This window comes from Filicampus tigris, chromosome 4, assembly GCF_054856515.1.
Source record: "Filicampus tigris isolate MCC_2025a chromosome 4, RoL_Ftig_1.0, whole genome shotgun sequence".
Classification (NCBI taxonomy): domain Eukaryota; kingdom Metazoa; phylum Chordata; class Actinopteri; order Syngnathiformes; family Syngnathidae; genus Filicampus; species Filicampus tigris.
In genome coordinates this window covers 25,155,787-25,172,134 of record NC_141220.1, presented here as the reverse complement: position 1 = coordinate 25,172,134, position 16,348 = coordinate 25,155,787, and the positions used below count along the sequence as shown (strand labels likewise).

The 16,348-nt window shown below is 42.0% G+C and overlaps 1 protein-coding gene and 1 long non-coding RNA gene across 2 annotated transcripts in view; one reads left to right on the top strand and one right to left on the bottom strand.

Annotated features, from left to right (window-relative positions):
- LOC147149075 (A disintegrin and metalloproteinase with thrombospondin motifs 20) overlaps positions 1-16,348 on the top strand; it is a 105,051-nt gene that overhangs the window by 76,168 nt on the left and 12,535 nt on the right. The window contains exons 29-30 of the mRNA XM_086027425.1: positions 10,851-11,018; positions 14,543-14,716. Coding sequence (XP_085883551.1) covers positions 10,851-11,018; positions 14,543-14,716 — 342 coding nt within the window. The remainder of the gene's footprint in view (positions 1-10,850; positions 11,019-14,542; positions 14,717-16,348) is intronic.
- Positions 405-8,127, bottom strand: LOC147149076 (uncharacterized). Its single transcript, XR_015086401.1, has 4 exons — positions 7,953-8,127; positions 7,315-7,394; positions 5,097-5,237; positions 405-4,305 (listed from the first exon to the last, which is right to left on the bottom strand). It is a non-coding gene; the product is annotated as an uncharacterized LOC147149076 (long non-coding RNA).

Sequence of the window (16,348 nt, the reverse complement as noted above, 5' to 3'; positions counted from 1 at the left end):
GCAGCGACATTGCAGCTTTACAGCGAACAAATTCCAAGCAGTCGTAAAACGCGATGCGAACCTTGGCGACGGGGATAAGTTGATGACGCTTAATTCAGATTGACACGTCGCAGATGCGCGTCGTGTCCCCTCCCCAAGACAATCGTCTCCTTGACACCATCTTATAACATTAGCGTACTTTATTTGTGCATGTTTTGCTTCATTGTTCCAATATTCTATTTATTTCAGAGGAGTACAAATACGCAAAAAAAAAAAAAAATGTTTGCGTAAGCTCCTTCGCCTTTATTAAGTTGATTAAAGAACCCAAACTGTGACACTTGTGTCGTTTCTCCATGCACACAAAAATATTGCACATGCTTTAATATTAAATATTAAAAGAGAACAGAACCAAAAGACCAAATAAGGCATTTGAAAAACTGTTTATTATACAGGTACAAATACATGTATACAGTATTCATGCATTCAACCCACAAAAATAACAGCAACATAATCAATCCTTTAATAACCCATAGCTGTTTTATGCTAAGTAGTATTCATTCATTATAAAGTTCATTACAATCATGAATGATATTGCAAATAATATATATTTTTTAATATTTATTATTACCTACTGTAATGGCTTATTATACTAAATGACTAGTCTATCTATCTGCCCTCTGTCTGGTTAGCGAGCTCTAGCTAGCTCTAGCTAGCTAGCTTGCGCTCTAGCTATCCATCTATCCATCTTTTAATGGATTATATTACAATAATAACTTTAAAGTAAAATAATAGCATCAATAGTTATTTTACCATTTTATTCTATTTTGCCTTACATCATTTAATATTTTGTATTATTCAAGAACGGTCGGTTGTACTTCGGTTTCCTAATTAAATATTGTTGGTGCTTTAGGTTGAATACAATATGTTGATATATATTTTTGAAAAATGAACCCTTTCAAAAGCAAAATCAGCACAACAGAAGTTTGCCTATTGAAATGTCATATTCATAGTTTTGTAGAGGAGATCAATAAGACAACCAATAATCCAAGCATCTACAAATGAAAAAAAAACAACCTATTAATCAGAAGAGTATAGAAAACGATAGTTTCAAAACATCCATTCATGGTAAGAATCTCATGAAATGCATGCATATTAAACATATAGTAAAATATGTTATTAAAATAGCCCACTTGTTTCTTTTATTCCTTTATTAACGCCATTTTTCAAGTAGCCTTACCTTGCATGAGGGCTTTTGTTTGTTCTTCTCACCGCGGTATTGCCTGTTACAACTCAAATGCAGTAGCAGCCATCTGCAATTATTGCTATTATTATTAATGACTTTCAATATGTTAGTGTCGCTTGTAATCACATTTTCTTGCGCTACTACTACTATTCGGGGAATGATCTTCTATTTTGACAATGGCCATAAATCAAAGCTTGGCTTTATGTCAAGGCGTTTGCAATGATTTTTCGCTCACCCTAATTGGGCGTGACTGCTTCGGGGACTTTTGTTGTTCCCTCAATTATCGCACATTGAATCACATTTGTCCAAAAGAAAAGACACAAAGCAATTGGCATATTTATTGCGCAGACATTATAAAATCAGAATGTTTTGAGTGTGAACCAAGTTGGAAGCAATCAGCAGTGTGTGCAGTGTAGGGCTTCCTTCCACGTGGGATCAATTGGCCAGGAAAGGATCAATTTCAGTCATTTTAGGCTTGCTGGCTTCTAATAAAAACATACCGTTTCCTGGTGAGCCGCGTTCCCATGGACGGACGCGCGGTGACTGTGAACTCATCCCAAATGAAATCCACATGCACAACGTTGACATATTTGACTTTAGCCTGAGGGTAGAGCGTGCCTCAGACCTGTCACACACAGACACACACACACACACACACACACACACCACCGGGGTCCATTGCCCGTGACATCATTGGACTCATGTTTCCTTCTCGTCTCAGCCTCCTTTTGCTTGTTTTAATGCAGAGGCTTTCGTTTCAATCTGGGGGACAATATCCATCCGTCCGTCCATTTTCAATAGCACCTTTCCTCATTAGAATGGAACTCAAAGCCATTATTGTTATTGGATAGTTACAAAATTGGGGTCACAGGTGAGCTGAAGCCTATGCCGGAAAGGTGGAGGTATACCCTGGACTATTTGCCAAACAACCATTCACACTTACGTTTACACCTATGGGCAATTCAGAGCAAAGGTTCTCAAAATTTTGGGGTAAGGTCCTCTCGAGACTGCGCCCAGCCACGCTAATGTCTCAATGGTTCAACAAGGGAAGAAAGTCATATTATAACAAAATCAAAATTGCAACTTCATTCTCGTAATATCACGCCTTTGATTCTAGAAATGACCATATTACGAAAAATACATACTTTTCTTTGTTCTCGGACTATATTCTCAAAAAAATATGCTTATCACTCCAAAAGAAAAAAAAAAAGATTAATTCCTGCAAATAATCTTCAATCATATAAGATCTTTTAATTGGCTCAAATCGGCTAATCGGTTTAATATGTTTCTTTGCCCTTGTTTCTTTGTACAAATGCCCTTTTTTCAATACCACATAATAGTCGATTGCAAATGATTCTGCGGACCCGCGAGCTTCAGCTTGTTGAGCCCCAATTTCCGAAACCCCTGATTTCGATGTCTTCATTTAACCTCCGCTACACAGCAGCGAAGATTTAAACTCCGAGCCTCAGAACTTTGAGGCAGATGTGCTTACCGCCAGGCCTACTGTGCTGCCCGCATGGGAAGATAAGGTTACAAAGTTGTTTTCGTCCTAAAAAGCACTGTGGCCCGAAAAGTTTGGCATAGGAAACCAAAATTCTGAGCAGTTTGACATACGCTTCATAGCCTTTTGAAGAGCTACAAGCTCATTCTTACCTCGCTGGGTGGCATTTACGTAATTATGCGTGTCAAGCATAGTTATTGTGGTTAATGAAAACTAACCAAATAAGTAAAACTATGTTTGAAAAAACATTTTCGTTAACAAAATGAAAAAAAAACAAAAACGAAAAAGCTGAAACTGAAACTACACCTTATATTTAGATAAGACAAGGGGAAGGTATGGTGGCCCTAATGGGTCAAAAGACAATGCGCATGATGACGTCAGCAGTTACTCATGTGTAATGAGGCCTACTTGATGTTGTTGATTGTTGTTTTGAGAGTTAGCTAGAAAGATATATGTGATCATTTCAGGCCAGAGGCATTGAGGATGAATGAGGGGAGGCGGGGCCAGAAGGTCTGGAAGTGTTTTGGGTGCTGCTGATGGAACGTGAGGATCCACCGCCCCTCTTTGACCAAGGTCACAGATCGTCTGCTTTTCCTCAACGTCTGTCGTCCGAGTGCCTTTTAAACCCGCGGGAGTGCTTCTTAAACGTAAAAGCTGGCGTGGCAGACTCGGTGGAGCCTCGGTCTGGTCCTGTTCAGGCTTGTCCATGCGCTCAAGTATATGGATGAGATTTTGGAGTAGTACTACCACATATGGGCACTTTACCCCGTTTTGCCGGTCAGTCCTCGGTCTGCGACCTGGGCATCCTTCCGTCATCGTGCCTACGACCCCGCCCGTTCTTGTCCATTTAAAGCACGTCCGTCCTTACATTCCGACAGAAGGGTTACGCAGAAGAGAACAGTGGTCTTGCTATTTAAAAGAATTCAACACAACACGTCAGCCGGTACTTGACCCAGTTAGGGACGATTAGAGGGACGGACGAAAACTCACTTCCGTCCTGCTTAGTCCGTCCTTTTTAAAAGACTTCTCCATCTTTCCGTCCTTGGGACAGAATGCCCATCGCTACATTTTTCTGAACTACCTCATGGAAACTAACTAACGGCTGTAATGGCACACCAAAAATCATAGTGTGGTACGTATCTTGGTTTAAAGGTCACAGTTCACGTTCGGGACGGGAGGGGAACATATGTTTTCTGTAAACAGGAACAGATGTAGTTACAATCAAACATAAAAATATGTAGCTTGCGAGCAGTGATTTTGGCAATAAATGAAAAACGAGACAAATCTTTTTAGAGGTGCAGCTATTAACTGATTAATCGACAACTAATTGATTGTCAAATGAATTGATGAATGAATAATACGAATTAATAGACAAAAAAGCTCCGGCTTGTTTGCGTATATGCCCTTGCGTATGCCATTATAATGTAATATTATGCATTTATGATTTGTCGGACCGAACCGAACATGCCATACCGAAACGTATTCATCCACCCACGTGTACCGTTACACCCTTAATGTATGGATAATTGAGTTATACTTAAGACCAGACTGAAGACTTCCATCCAGCGGTTGGCCAGAGAAGCTGTGAAAAGAGACCGTTTGAATAGTTAAAGCGTGGAAATCAACATCATAGAAGCATAGAAACACGCTGTCCTGCTCTTGCACCACTTTGTGTTCATGTTTTGAGAGGGGCGGGTCAAGGTCTTGACGCTTTTCTAAGAACTGCTAGCTGAGTGGAAACACAGCATTTAGCAGGTAGGGGAAGTTCAGCTTTTTGCCGACGTCAAAGGTCAACCACTTTGTGACGTTACTGCCAAACTCCTTTTATATGTGAGACATATGCTGTTTGTGCTGGGATCTTTCATTTAGGTCTTTGTTGCATAGCCTTAAGGCGGGGCGGGCTGGGGGGAAAGCCCTCTGTGGAATGTTTAGTCCGGAACTGTGCTGTTTTGGCATTTCACTTTGACTTATGGCTGCTTGGCGTATCTCTTCTGAGTGCTGTTGACTTAAAAAAAGAAACAGATTGGAAGAAATTCTACATGCGCGCTTGGACTGCTGTTCATTGAACTCTCGGAGGTGACAACGTCGTAGTCGGGGGGCGGGCGGGGTTGGATAAACGGAGGACGTTGACAGAAACGACATTGGAGAATCATTTCCACCCCCCGTATACGATCTTGATGGAGACGAAACGTGACTGTCACATCTGAAAGTCATCACCCGCTTGTGTATGAAGCAAAGAAAAGCGTGTATTTCCGATTTCCTTTGCTCAATAGCGAGTCCAACTATGTCAGGATTTCACGTTACTTTGCTTCAAACACATCTGGCCGGATAACAGATCAATGCCTCATGACATTCCCGTGACAACGTTCTTACCGGCTGCTCCCCCTTCGAGCGTTGTTTTGACTTGCGCCGTTGCGAGCGCCCTGCAAAAGTGATCGGGATGTTCTGTGACTCTTTATCGTCCTCCCTCGCGTCCACGCCGTGTTTCATCGAGCCCGGACGTGCTCGTACTGGCTGAAAACAAAAACAGACGTGGGTGGTTTGAATTCTCCCGTTTGATTAGGAATATAAGCCAAGATACAGCAGAACCTCTAATGTAAGGTACGCACATACAATTTTAAGTTCCAGACGCAACCACGATAGGTTAAGGTCTGATCCTTTTTTAAAAATAGTACGACTCCTCCCACACACTTTTATTAAGAGGACAGGAATTTCGGGTTTTCCCTGTCAGGGGTCGTCGCCACAGCGACTCACTTGCTTGATTTGTTTGGCGCAGTTTTCACGTCGGATGTCCCTCCTGACATAAGCTACATATTTTTATCTGGGTTTGGGACTGGCAGTGGCTGGAAGTTGGTGCACTGACCGGGAATTGAACCAGCATCGTCTGCATGAAAGGCAGCAGCAAATCACACTTTTCTTAAAGGGGTAGTCAACGCAGAATATGTTTCCAGAATATGTTCTTTGCAGGCCCACTAGTCCAAACACGGCATTCTGATAAATATTGCGTTTGTGGAATATAAATTCAACAGCAAAATACACTCACTTTTAGCCATCTCAGGTGGCGGCCATTTTGTCACTTCTGTCGACTGTAGATGACATCAAAGTTGGATCAGATAACGACCAATCATGGCTCACCTGTTTTCTGAAGCTGAGCCATGATTAGTTTTCTGTTTTCTGAAGCTGAGCCATGATTAGTCGTTACCTGAGCAACTTTGATGTCATCTTCAGTAGACAGAAGTGACAAAATGGCCGCCCCCTGAGCTAGCTAAAAACGGGTGGATTTCTCGTATTCCACAAATGCAATATCACCAAATTTTCTAGACTATTTGCCGCACCCACTGTTTTTTTTTAAATCATGATGAAAAAAAAACATATATAAGCCGCACCTTCATGTAAGTTGCATCTATCTATGTTGAAAGATTAGATATTTACTGCATTTACAGAACAAACTGTAAAAGTACATGTATGTACCTGAACAGATTCTTTCCTTTTAGTGCCTTTTAACATGGCAGCAACTTTGCTGATTAAAACACTGCCACTCCAGTTTGTCTCCTGCGCTGAATTTAAAGTGAATGAGGGGAGATGCTTCGATTGGCCTGGAATCAAGTCGCCTGAGTTCACTCCCACAACGGCGCAAACGCAGTTCTAACTCCCTTCTTCTACAAAAATACCAAAATAAATAAAACTCCATCCCTGCGCACAGTTAGACTGCACTTTATGCTAGATTTGCGCAAGTCATGAAAATATGTTCAACCAAACGCTATAATTGAAGCTATACTTTAATAGGAAAAAAGAGTCTGCTAGCTTAATGCTAACATGATGCACAATTATAACACTTGAAAGAACGTATACTTTACCAGACATTGAGGAGCAGTACATACAAACAAAGCATAGAACAATACTCTCAGGCATAACGTGCGCATATACATAAACTCTATTCCGTGCGATTAATTCTGAATTGTACGACTTTAAAAGTTCCCCCGTAGTGCCCTTGACAAGCCGTTAATGAGATTCTGAATCTAGACGTTCTCCCCCTTAGTCTAAACGCGCACGTTGCCCAAGGTTGACTCACGTTTAGAAAATGTGTTCGCCATTACCGTCAAGCCACTATGTGATTGACACCTAACCTTGACACTCAACTTTCGGCAGCCGCGGTCTCCCCTAAATGCTCTGACTAATGATGGCATAGAATACGAATGAGTAAAAACATTTAGATTGCAATACAAAAGTCATCTTTTGAAGAAGTGTTGAAACGTTGCTTTTCCGTGGATGGTATGATAAACAATTACTTCTCCGCCATGTTGTTTGCGTGCTATAGCGAGAAAGTAATGATTTTGATTGACTGTCAGAATTGAATGTTCTTACATAAAACAGATTATTTTACAGTTAGCATTCACATCAATTGCACACTCTTTAAATATGCATTTAATTCTAAAAAAAATGTGTGAGAGTATCAAGGGGTCTAACAATACTGCATCCAAGTGAAAATGGCAGAAAAATTACAGATATCAAACTTTTGCCCTAGGTTTGGCCACCCATGGCCACCCTGTAGCTCCGCCCCTGATGGAAAGGTTTCTTATGGTTGTCTTACCTGAAGGCCGAAAAAGAATGGGCGGGGCCATCTCTCAGTTGCCAGTCCTGCACAAAGACGTTGTCTCTCCACAAAGGAAGCTAAGGACAACAACAAATGTAAATTACCCCGTAACAACTCCTCTTGATTAACTCCCCCTCGCCCCGGTCTGTTGTAAACGAAGCGTGTCCGCTTTAGCACTCAATTAAGTGATTTGCTGGAGAACTGTGAAAGTGTCAAATGTGGAATGCCGCTCTGGATCTACTTAAAGCGAATAATTCCGAGCTTCTCGCTCCATTATGTGCGAGCGTATCGGGCGAATAGCTCTTTTACTTGGCCGCTATTCTGCTCATTTATGCACGGCGGATGAGTGATTCCCTCTTTAAGCCCCGCATGAATCCTCTCTCCCCACCCCCGGATTACAACAGATTTAATGCGGCTAATCATGTGAAATTAATGGCCGTGACAACGTGGGAGGGCAAAATGTGTGTCAAGAGTGTTTCCCATGTGGAACGCGTTTTTTTTTTTTTTTTTAGTTACTATTGTCACGCATTAATAGTGACATTTAAGACTCGATTTCATTCTCAACAGTGGAAGCAGAGTTCCACTGTCTGTTGAGACATTCTGTAAATAGTAGAAATTGTGAAAGGGCGCCCTACCTGAGTGGGTGCTCTTTGGTCCCAAAGGTCAGCGGTTTACGTCGTTTTTTTTGTTGTTTTTTTTTTCCCCCCTCATTTTTGTCTGAAAGGTTGAAGCGGTCCTGTGGTCCACTGCACTTCACTGCACCGCGTTGTGCTGTGCCAGCTCTCGGTGATGCACTAATGGCTGACATATGATGCGAGGGAGGAGCACACATTGACCCCCCACCCCCCACCCCGTACACACACACACGCACACACTCCTCCCCCCTCCTCCCGCCATTAAAACGCAGATAAAGTTCAGCCAGGGGAGCGTAGCCCGTATGGCTGCGATTTTCTTTCTTCCTTCCCTCTTTTACGGCACCGAGGAGGGGCCTGCTCTTCTCTCAACACCCCCCCCCCCCCTTCCTCTAAAAGCAGTCTGAGGTGGTGGAGGGAGTTATCATTTTGTGTGCGTGCAGCGGGGATGCGAATCCGCCAGCTTTGATGTTGTGCATCAGCTGAGGCTGCCCTGTGTTTAAAATGCCTCGGTAATTGCAATGTGTGTAATGCATGTTTGTGCAGTGTCAACCGCTATGCCGCAGTCGCAGAACAGTTTTTTTTTGGAAGCGTACTCACACCCTCGTGCAGATTAAAACGAAATTCAGATGTCGAAAATAGAGTACGGTAAAAAACTAACTCTGGTAGTAGTTTAAGTATTGATTCGAAAAAAGCCATGCAAGTGACTTGCTGTGATGGACAAGTCAAAGTTTTAATTTTTACAAGGTGACAGGATGTGAAACAAATGTGTTGTTTTTCCTCAGGCGCTGCGTTTCTAGTCTTAACAGCTGTTTAAAATGTGACAAAAGTGTTTTTTTTTTTTTCTTTTTTAAACTGTAAACCCGCCCATTAACTTGCGTAACAATCGTACTAAGGAAAGCAAAGCTAGCTTGTGTTGGCTCAGGCTTTGATGCCACCAAAACAGCATAGAAAGTACGATTTTTTTTTTTTTTTTTTTCAAATATAAGCGGTAAAAGTAAAAAGTTGTCCGAAAAATGAATACTCAGGTAAAGTACAAATAGGCAATGATGGCGTAGCGGTACACTCGAGTGAGTGTGAATGTTTGAAATTCTCGGTGTGCCCTGTGATTGACCAGCAACCGATCCATAGTGCAATCAGCTGTTTGCTTGCTCTGCTGGGATCGGCTCCAACTCCCCGCAACCCTGAACAGGATAAGCGATGTAGAAAATGGATGGTAAAGTACAAATACATCTGAAACGAGTTTGTGGTTTTCCATGAGTGCTCTTGTCTTGTGTTCGATGTTACGCAACATTCTGAGATCATCATTAGGGGACAATGCAATATTATGCGGAGGATCTGGACTGGAAAATACACCAAGACAAAATGCGCTTCGCCGTGTCTCTTGAACCCTGTTTGTAAAGGGGCATCGTCGAGCAAAAAATAGCCGACACCCTAATTGCTGTCTGGCTCACGGGGGGAGGCGGCACCCAGACCCATCCGCCATCTCTGGCCTGTTTCAGGGCTTTCATCAGCGTGTCTGCTTTGTAGCCATTTTTGTTCTTCGCGTTCCTTATTTGGACCAGATGAACGTCTCGCCGTACGTCCATGTTTGGCTCGCCGACGCTGCAGTTTACAGGAGCTCCCGCGAGTCGTTCGTTTGTTTACAGGCTAAATAGCCGGACGCATTCCACGGGCGTGAGTGTTCCATTTGGGTTGTCGAGCCGCCGTGGTGTGTTTGCGGCACGGTCGTTTGGCCGTGAAATGCGGCAAGGAAGCCCAGCAACCAAACCGAGCATCTGTTTGTTTGTCAAACGGCCCTTATTGACCTCAATGATTTGGAATTGAGACTTTTTTTTTTTTTTTTGGGGGGCACAATTTTAACCTCGACATCGCACGTTTTGTGGTGTACTGGAGAATTGTGATGATTTTTCGATATGTGCTCTTGTTTTTTTCCAATGCACCGTGTATGCAATGCATGTAATAATAATAATAATAATAATGCATCAGTTTTATATAGCGCACCAAAATATTTGAATGAACACCTTGCAGTTAATGCGGTGTGACCAGGTGTTGCCGCGGCGTTGCGCAATGTACATCTTTTAGGTTTGTACTGTAGTGTAGTGGTTAGGGCTGCACGATATTGGAAAAACATGCAATACAGATGTTGACTATCGCAATATCGATATTATTGCGATATTTAACATGTACATAAAGAAATGACATTTTTATTATCGAATGAAAGAAGTAAATTTTTTCATGCGGAAGACTAAGCAAGCTCCACGTGGTTTTTGCAAATTAATTGTAATTCCCCTAGATAATGTCTAACTATTGGCTTTCGACGCACATTGAAGTTTGCATCCGACTGTGAAGTTCAGATAAAAGCATACAATTCCATAAGATCATGAAAATGATTGTATGTTGGTGCGATATGCATATTGCAAAGGCCATTGTCGCGATATCGATATTTTTTTCGATATATTGTGAAGCCCTAGTAGCTTTTTCTCCAGTTATTCATTCTGTTCACCACTTATAATCGCTACTTGTAATCGTACGATACTGGAGCCTATCCCGGCTAACTTTGGGCCCAAATCGTGTATATCGTACGATCGTCTACACCATATTCAGAAAACAACACCTTTGGACCATTTAGGAGAATAGAACCAAAACATCATTTTGCCAAAATGTATTTTCTGCTCTTTGTCATTTATTTTAAAGGATAGTAATTGTTTCATGTAGTGAAAAGGTTATGAATCATATGTTTGTGTTATTATTCATCCTGTCATCCAGGTCATGGTAGTCCGCAAAGTTTGAATCAAGGCGACTGGACTGTGAATCTTGTTGATCATTTGGCTTGCACGTGTGCACTCTTCATGGATTCTGCTGATTTATCAGATTTTTTTTTTTTCCTTTTCCGCGTAGTGTTCGGTGACTTGTGGGCGAGGCATCAAGCAGCGGGAGATCACCTGCGTTGACCAAAACCAAACCAAAATAGAAGAGGAACACTGCAGTCCTCTTCCTCGCCCCCGCAGCGAGAAGGCCTGCCGGGCCCGCGGGTGCCCCACGTGGAAAGCCAACAGGTGGAGCAAGGTATGCAAAATTATCCCCCCCCCGCCCCCCTTTTTTTTTTTTGCATGAAAATTTAACACTTGCATTTAAACCATAACGCTCTATGTCGCTGTTCCTCATTTTAAAGAATAGGCAAAATGTTTTCAGGCAGGTGTCTGACTTTATTGGTAGCATGAGACATCGAACACCACGAAAACAACGTACAAAGGAACACAATGCCAGTTGTAAAATCAGGATGAAATACATTGAGGCGTACAACTGTTTTTTATAAGCACAAAGAAAATTGCCTTTCCGCTTGCCAAGAGAGCAAAAACAATTTGAGACTTCTTTCTGGAGCTTTGGTTGGGTTTCTCTGGATATTCAGGACTTTTGTGCTTACAGCTTAAATAAGATGTCCACTTTTACGTATTATTTTTTTTTTTATCTGTCCTGTTTGGCTGCTTTTTCATGCAGCACAGCGGATCTGTATGCTTTTTTATATCGGAACTGATAAAATAGTTCTAGTGGCGCACACTCGTATGGCTCACGTGACATGATGGCGGTTTCAAAAGTTGTTTGAGCTTTGAAATTTGTAACTGACCTCCAAAGTTGTGCGGGATTCAAACTTCCAGCTATCGCTAAATTTTTGTCACCTGTCCGATCCTTTTCCCCATGTAAACCTTGTCATGATCTTTCTTTCTTTCTACCCGTGCTTCTGCCTTGGAGGGTGAAATGATTCCACACCGTCCCGCTGACCTCTTTTCTGGAGGATATCACAAATCCCACAGAACAAGAATGCTGTGTCACGGGGTTTATCTTCTTAGAACAAGTACACAGTGTGATGGCCGCATAGACAGAATGCGTGCAGACTCTTTTTTTTTTATTTTTCCCCACCTCATCACCCACACTTTAAACTCTCCACAAAGATCCCCCCACATCCCTACTCAAATAACTAAAATCCCCAAAGATCCATTTACGCCCACGACTCCCCACTCTTTGCGGGTCTCCTCCTCCTCTTTCGCAGTTGTTGTGTAGTTCTGGAAGCAATCATCGTCCTCTAAAAACCACCGGCGAGCATGAAATTGTGAGCATGCGGACGTATATAGTATATCGTTCTATATCTTCAAATGCATGCATGTGACACTTTTGAAACCCGTGCGCCAACTGTAGCCCTCTCGCTGAGCTCTCTTTAAAATGGTGGCATTATGATCCTTCAACTGTGTTTACTGGATTTGTTACGCTTAAGCTGTTACCCATTTTCGTTGGCCGTATTTCTGTCATTTCTGTATAGGCCCGTTCCATTGTTATTATTAACTCATTCACTGCCAGATATCTGCAGACCCTCTCTTACCCAAACGTTTGAAAAATGTTTGAAAAGATATAAATAAATTCTTGGGATTGAATGGCTGGACTGTGAAAAGACGGATAAATATCTCCTTGGCAGTGAATGAGTTCAATAAATATTGAGTAACTCATTCAAGTTAATGGCAATGAATGAGTTCATCGTGTATAACTAGGCCAGGAATTAAGAGCTCAATGTAAGTGAATTAAATGTGTTGACTCACTATTTGGCAGGTTCAAGCTACTGTTGCTAATTTATAGTTAGCTAGGAAGAATATGCGGTCAACTTTCAATCCAAATAGACATCACATATGTCACCATGTGGCAGTAGAACCATGTGGCTTATCCCAGCCAGTCAGTGAAGACAAGTAATAATAGTAATGAAGAAAAAAAACCTATTCACTGTAGAGGGAAAAAAAAAGTCAAGAAAAATCAATCCTCACTTGTCCAGGGGCTAGGAACAAAGCCACACCCGCTCAAAAATGCTTTTAATAGGCTGTATTGATCGTTTAAACCGTAACTATAAAACAAACACCCAAAACAGTTTGTCATTTCAAATTTGATTTATAAGAATTATAATTGAAAAAAAAAAAAAAAAAAGTTCAAATGTAGATGCGGCGGAAACTCTCTGTAACTTCCCCTAACAACCCAGGCTAAATTCCGCTACTCAACGGCACAACGATGTTAGTCTCTCAGTCGAGATGTGTCTTTTCTGTCAGGGTTGGTATGGATGCGCAGACAAATGCAAGGGAGCAGGGAAGTAAGGTAGGTGTGCTGTCAAAAAGTATTAAACTAGAAAAACAAAAAAGGACAAGAATGCACTTTGGAATAATCCAAAACGTCAATTAACAAAGCCCCGATGAGATTCAAAGTAACAAATAAAAACTGGAGATAAACTTACGACAAAAGGACACGAGACAGGACTCCAGGAAGACGTGGCTACTCAGCAACGCGAACAGATGCAGCAAACACAAACAATGAACCAACAAAGACTAAAAGAAACCAGAAAACCTCAATACAAGCCAACTGACGAGACAATGAGGAACACCTGGACAAGACACGAGTGGCTTAGGGGGCTGATCTGAAGGAACAAGGTTGATGAGCACAAGTGGAAACAAAAGACCTAACAAACAGGACGTGAACCACAAGAAAACAAAGCACAACAGCGAAACAGATCCAAACACAAACACAGATCATGGCAATTTCAACATACTACTCACACGCTAATTACTACTATCCTATCAAGTCATGACTTTAGTGCCATCTTATGGCAAAAATGTGAAACGGGTGAGTTTGTCGTCTTAAAGTATTGAACTAATCTGTAAACCGCTTCTAAACCCAAAATCTTATCTTACTCTTATATTAGGTGCCACAAAGAAACCTGTTTCTTGCGCTTTATATGCAGCTAAAGTAAGCAGCATATTAGAACTAGTCGTGACAGTGCAGTTCCACACACACACACACACAAATAAATTCCCAAACAACAACGGAGCCAAAGCCTATCGATAATCATCACTGGAGACTGTTCCGTTTTTCTTCAACGTACCGGTTATCATCTGGAAGGAAAATAGTGAGTTGTTGTTGCTTGGGGGACAGATTTGAGTGAGGGACCAGGCTGTCAAAGCAAGCAGGCAGGCCTCCGGTCACTATTTCTGTTCGAATATTGTCCAGCGGAGGGGCGGGGCCCGAGTGAAAGTTTAGTCGGACTCGCCGACCGACGGTGGGTCGGCCTATAGACGGGTAGTATTTTTTTTTCTCCCGGCGAAAAAGGCGAAAGGCGGACGACGGAAGGGTACCCATGCTGCAGACGGACGACGAATAACGGACGCTCAATTTTTAGTCAAATGCCCAGCAGACTAACGAGCAGATCTAATCTGATGCAGGTTTTAGTTTTAGGAATGGAAATTTACAGCTTGTGTTCATTATTTTTTTCCCAGAATTGAGCAATTTTTTCCTCATCTGCCTGGTCTACAAATGTAACTGTTACTACCACATTTTCTTAATTCGTTTTAGTCTTTCTTAAAGCCAGAAAGTTGCAAATTGACTTGAGTTTTGTGTCTTGTCTGTGATGTTTTTTTTTCGTTTTTTTTCTAAAAAAAAAAATCAAACAACGTTACGAACATCCTGTAAGAGTGGCGATTCCAGAGTTTTCACCAGGGCTTGTAGGTATTCCACGTTCCGACTTTGTCAATCTGAAAACCTCTTTTCTGCGTGTCTTTCGTCAGTGCTCGGTCACATGCGGAGCGGGACTCCAGAGCCGAGGTGTCTACTGCAGGCTCAAAGGCAGCGGAAAGGTCAGAGAAGATCTATGTGATGCTCCATCGCGGCCCAGCGTCATCCAGCAGTGCCAAGCTGCAGAATGCGCCCATTACACTTGGGTTGCCGCTCCATGGAAAGAAGTGAGTAGGAAGCTTTTTTTTCTTTGTTTTTTGGATACATTCCACAGCATTGTAGGTCCATGAAAACCTTGGGAATGAACCTTTCCTCCACTATATCGGGGTTCATCGTATCGCGGAATTCAAAGTGTTTTTTACACTATGCAGACATCTGGATTTCGAGTTTTGTGCCTTCGGTGTAGTACCGCGTTTGGCCACAACATTCTTGACATGTCAAAGGGACACTTGGGTGAGTTTAACATTGTCACTTATATAATAGGTTTGCATGTAAAAATGACATCAGTACCAAAGTCCCTCCCCCCCAAAAGACTGTCGTGATTTAAGGACTTTTTTTGTGATTAGATTTACGACAAATTGCCCCGCCCCCTTTTGGGGCGTGGCTTATGTTATGTTTTCGGTCTCAGCAGTCAGTTCTGTCTAAAAGGCGACCGATCGCCACCAAAATGCAAATGCACATTACTACTCTTGTCCACTTCAACCTGTGAACGTATAAAAGTGTTCTGCACAATAGTTTGGATTTATGGACATAAAACGTGATCTCATCATGATCACCGCCACAAAATCAAAAAATACCGTGGCGATTGCTCCTCCACTTTCACAAGCTGAAGCCGACAAGAGCATGAATGCGCACACCAACCCCGACTGGTTATATTTCGGACATTTAGCGATGCTAAACTCGTGTCAACTCTCGGGAGGCAGACGGCAACTGGCAGTGGGCAAGCAATCAGGCAAGCATGGATGTTTATTTCCCCACCCCCCCGTCTCTCCCCGGCTAACAGTAGAATAACGGTACAGCTAATAGGTAGATGAGCGTTTGTTTTGATGGACATTATTTGGTTAGTTGTTTGTCTTTTCCATACCGGTCAACTTGTACGTTTCCCCGTATTTTATAAGTTTTTTGATCATTTCAAATTGTGTACGCCGTATAACAATTTTTGTACGGGGAAAAAAAAATAATTAAAAACTCGTTTTTTGTTAGACCGATCTCGTCTTGCCCATATCGGCTCTAATCCAGAGCGTCCGTTAGCGATTCCGACTGCAAACTTTGGCTGACTTTCACGAGCAAAGTGGAGCGATAAACACTGTGTAAGATTCTGTATAGAAATATCCGTTCCGTTCCCCCCACCTCTCCAGCTGAGCGATAAATACTGTGTAAGATTAAAAATAGATACTGTTTAAGATTATATACAGAAATATACGGGCAAATTACAATTTTTGTAAGATTGAGCGCAGCCCGGGGTTGACAGGTATGCTTTTCAGTTCTTAGTGTGTTGGTGCTGAAGTTAGCATGTTTGACAGTTATTAGGTTTGTTTCTTAGTTATTTTGTTGGATAGCTAGCTTCTTAGGTAATTCAGTTGCCTGTTCGTTTATTGCTCCGATAGCTAGTTGGGGACATCTTTTTGTCGGTTTCGTTAGCTTGTTTTTCAGTGACTTAGTTTGTTTCTCTGCTTTATATTACTTTGTTAATGTGTTTCCTAATTTGTTCTTTAGTTTGTTTTCATAGTCTTTTAGGTAGTAAGTTGCATAAAAACAGCACAACTGCAAAAACCACAAAAAAGCTTATGTACCACGAGAAGACGACTTGATAATTTTCCATCAAACTCACACGTTTAGGATTGTTCAGTCCTGATTGA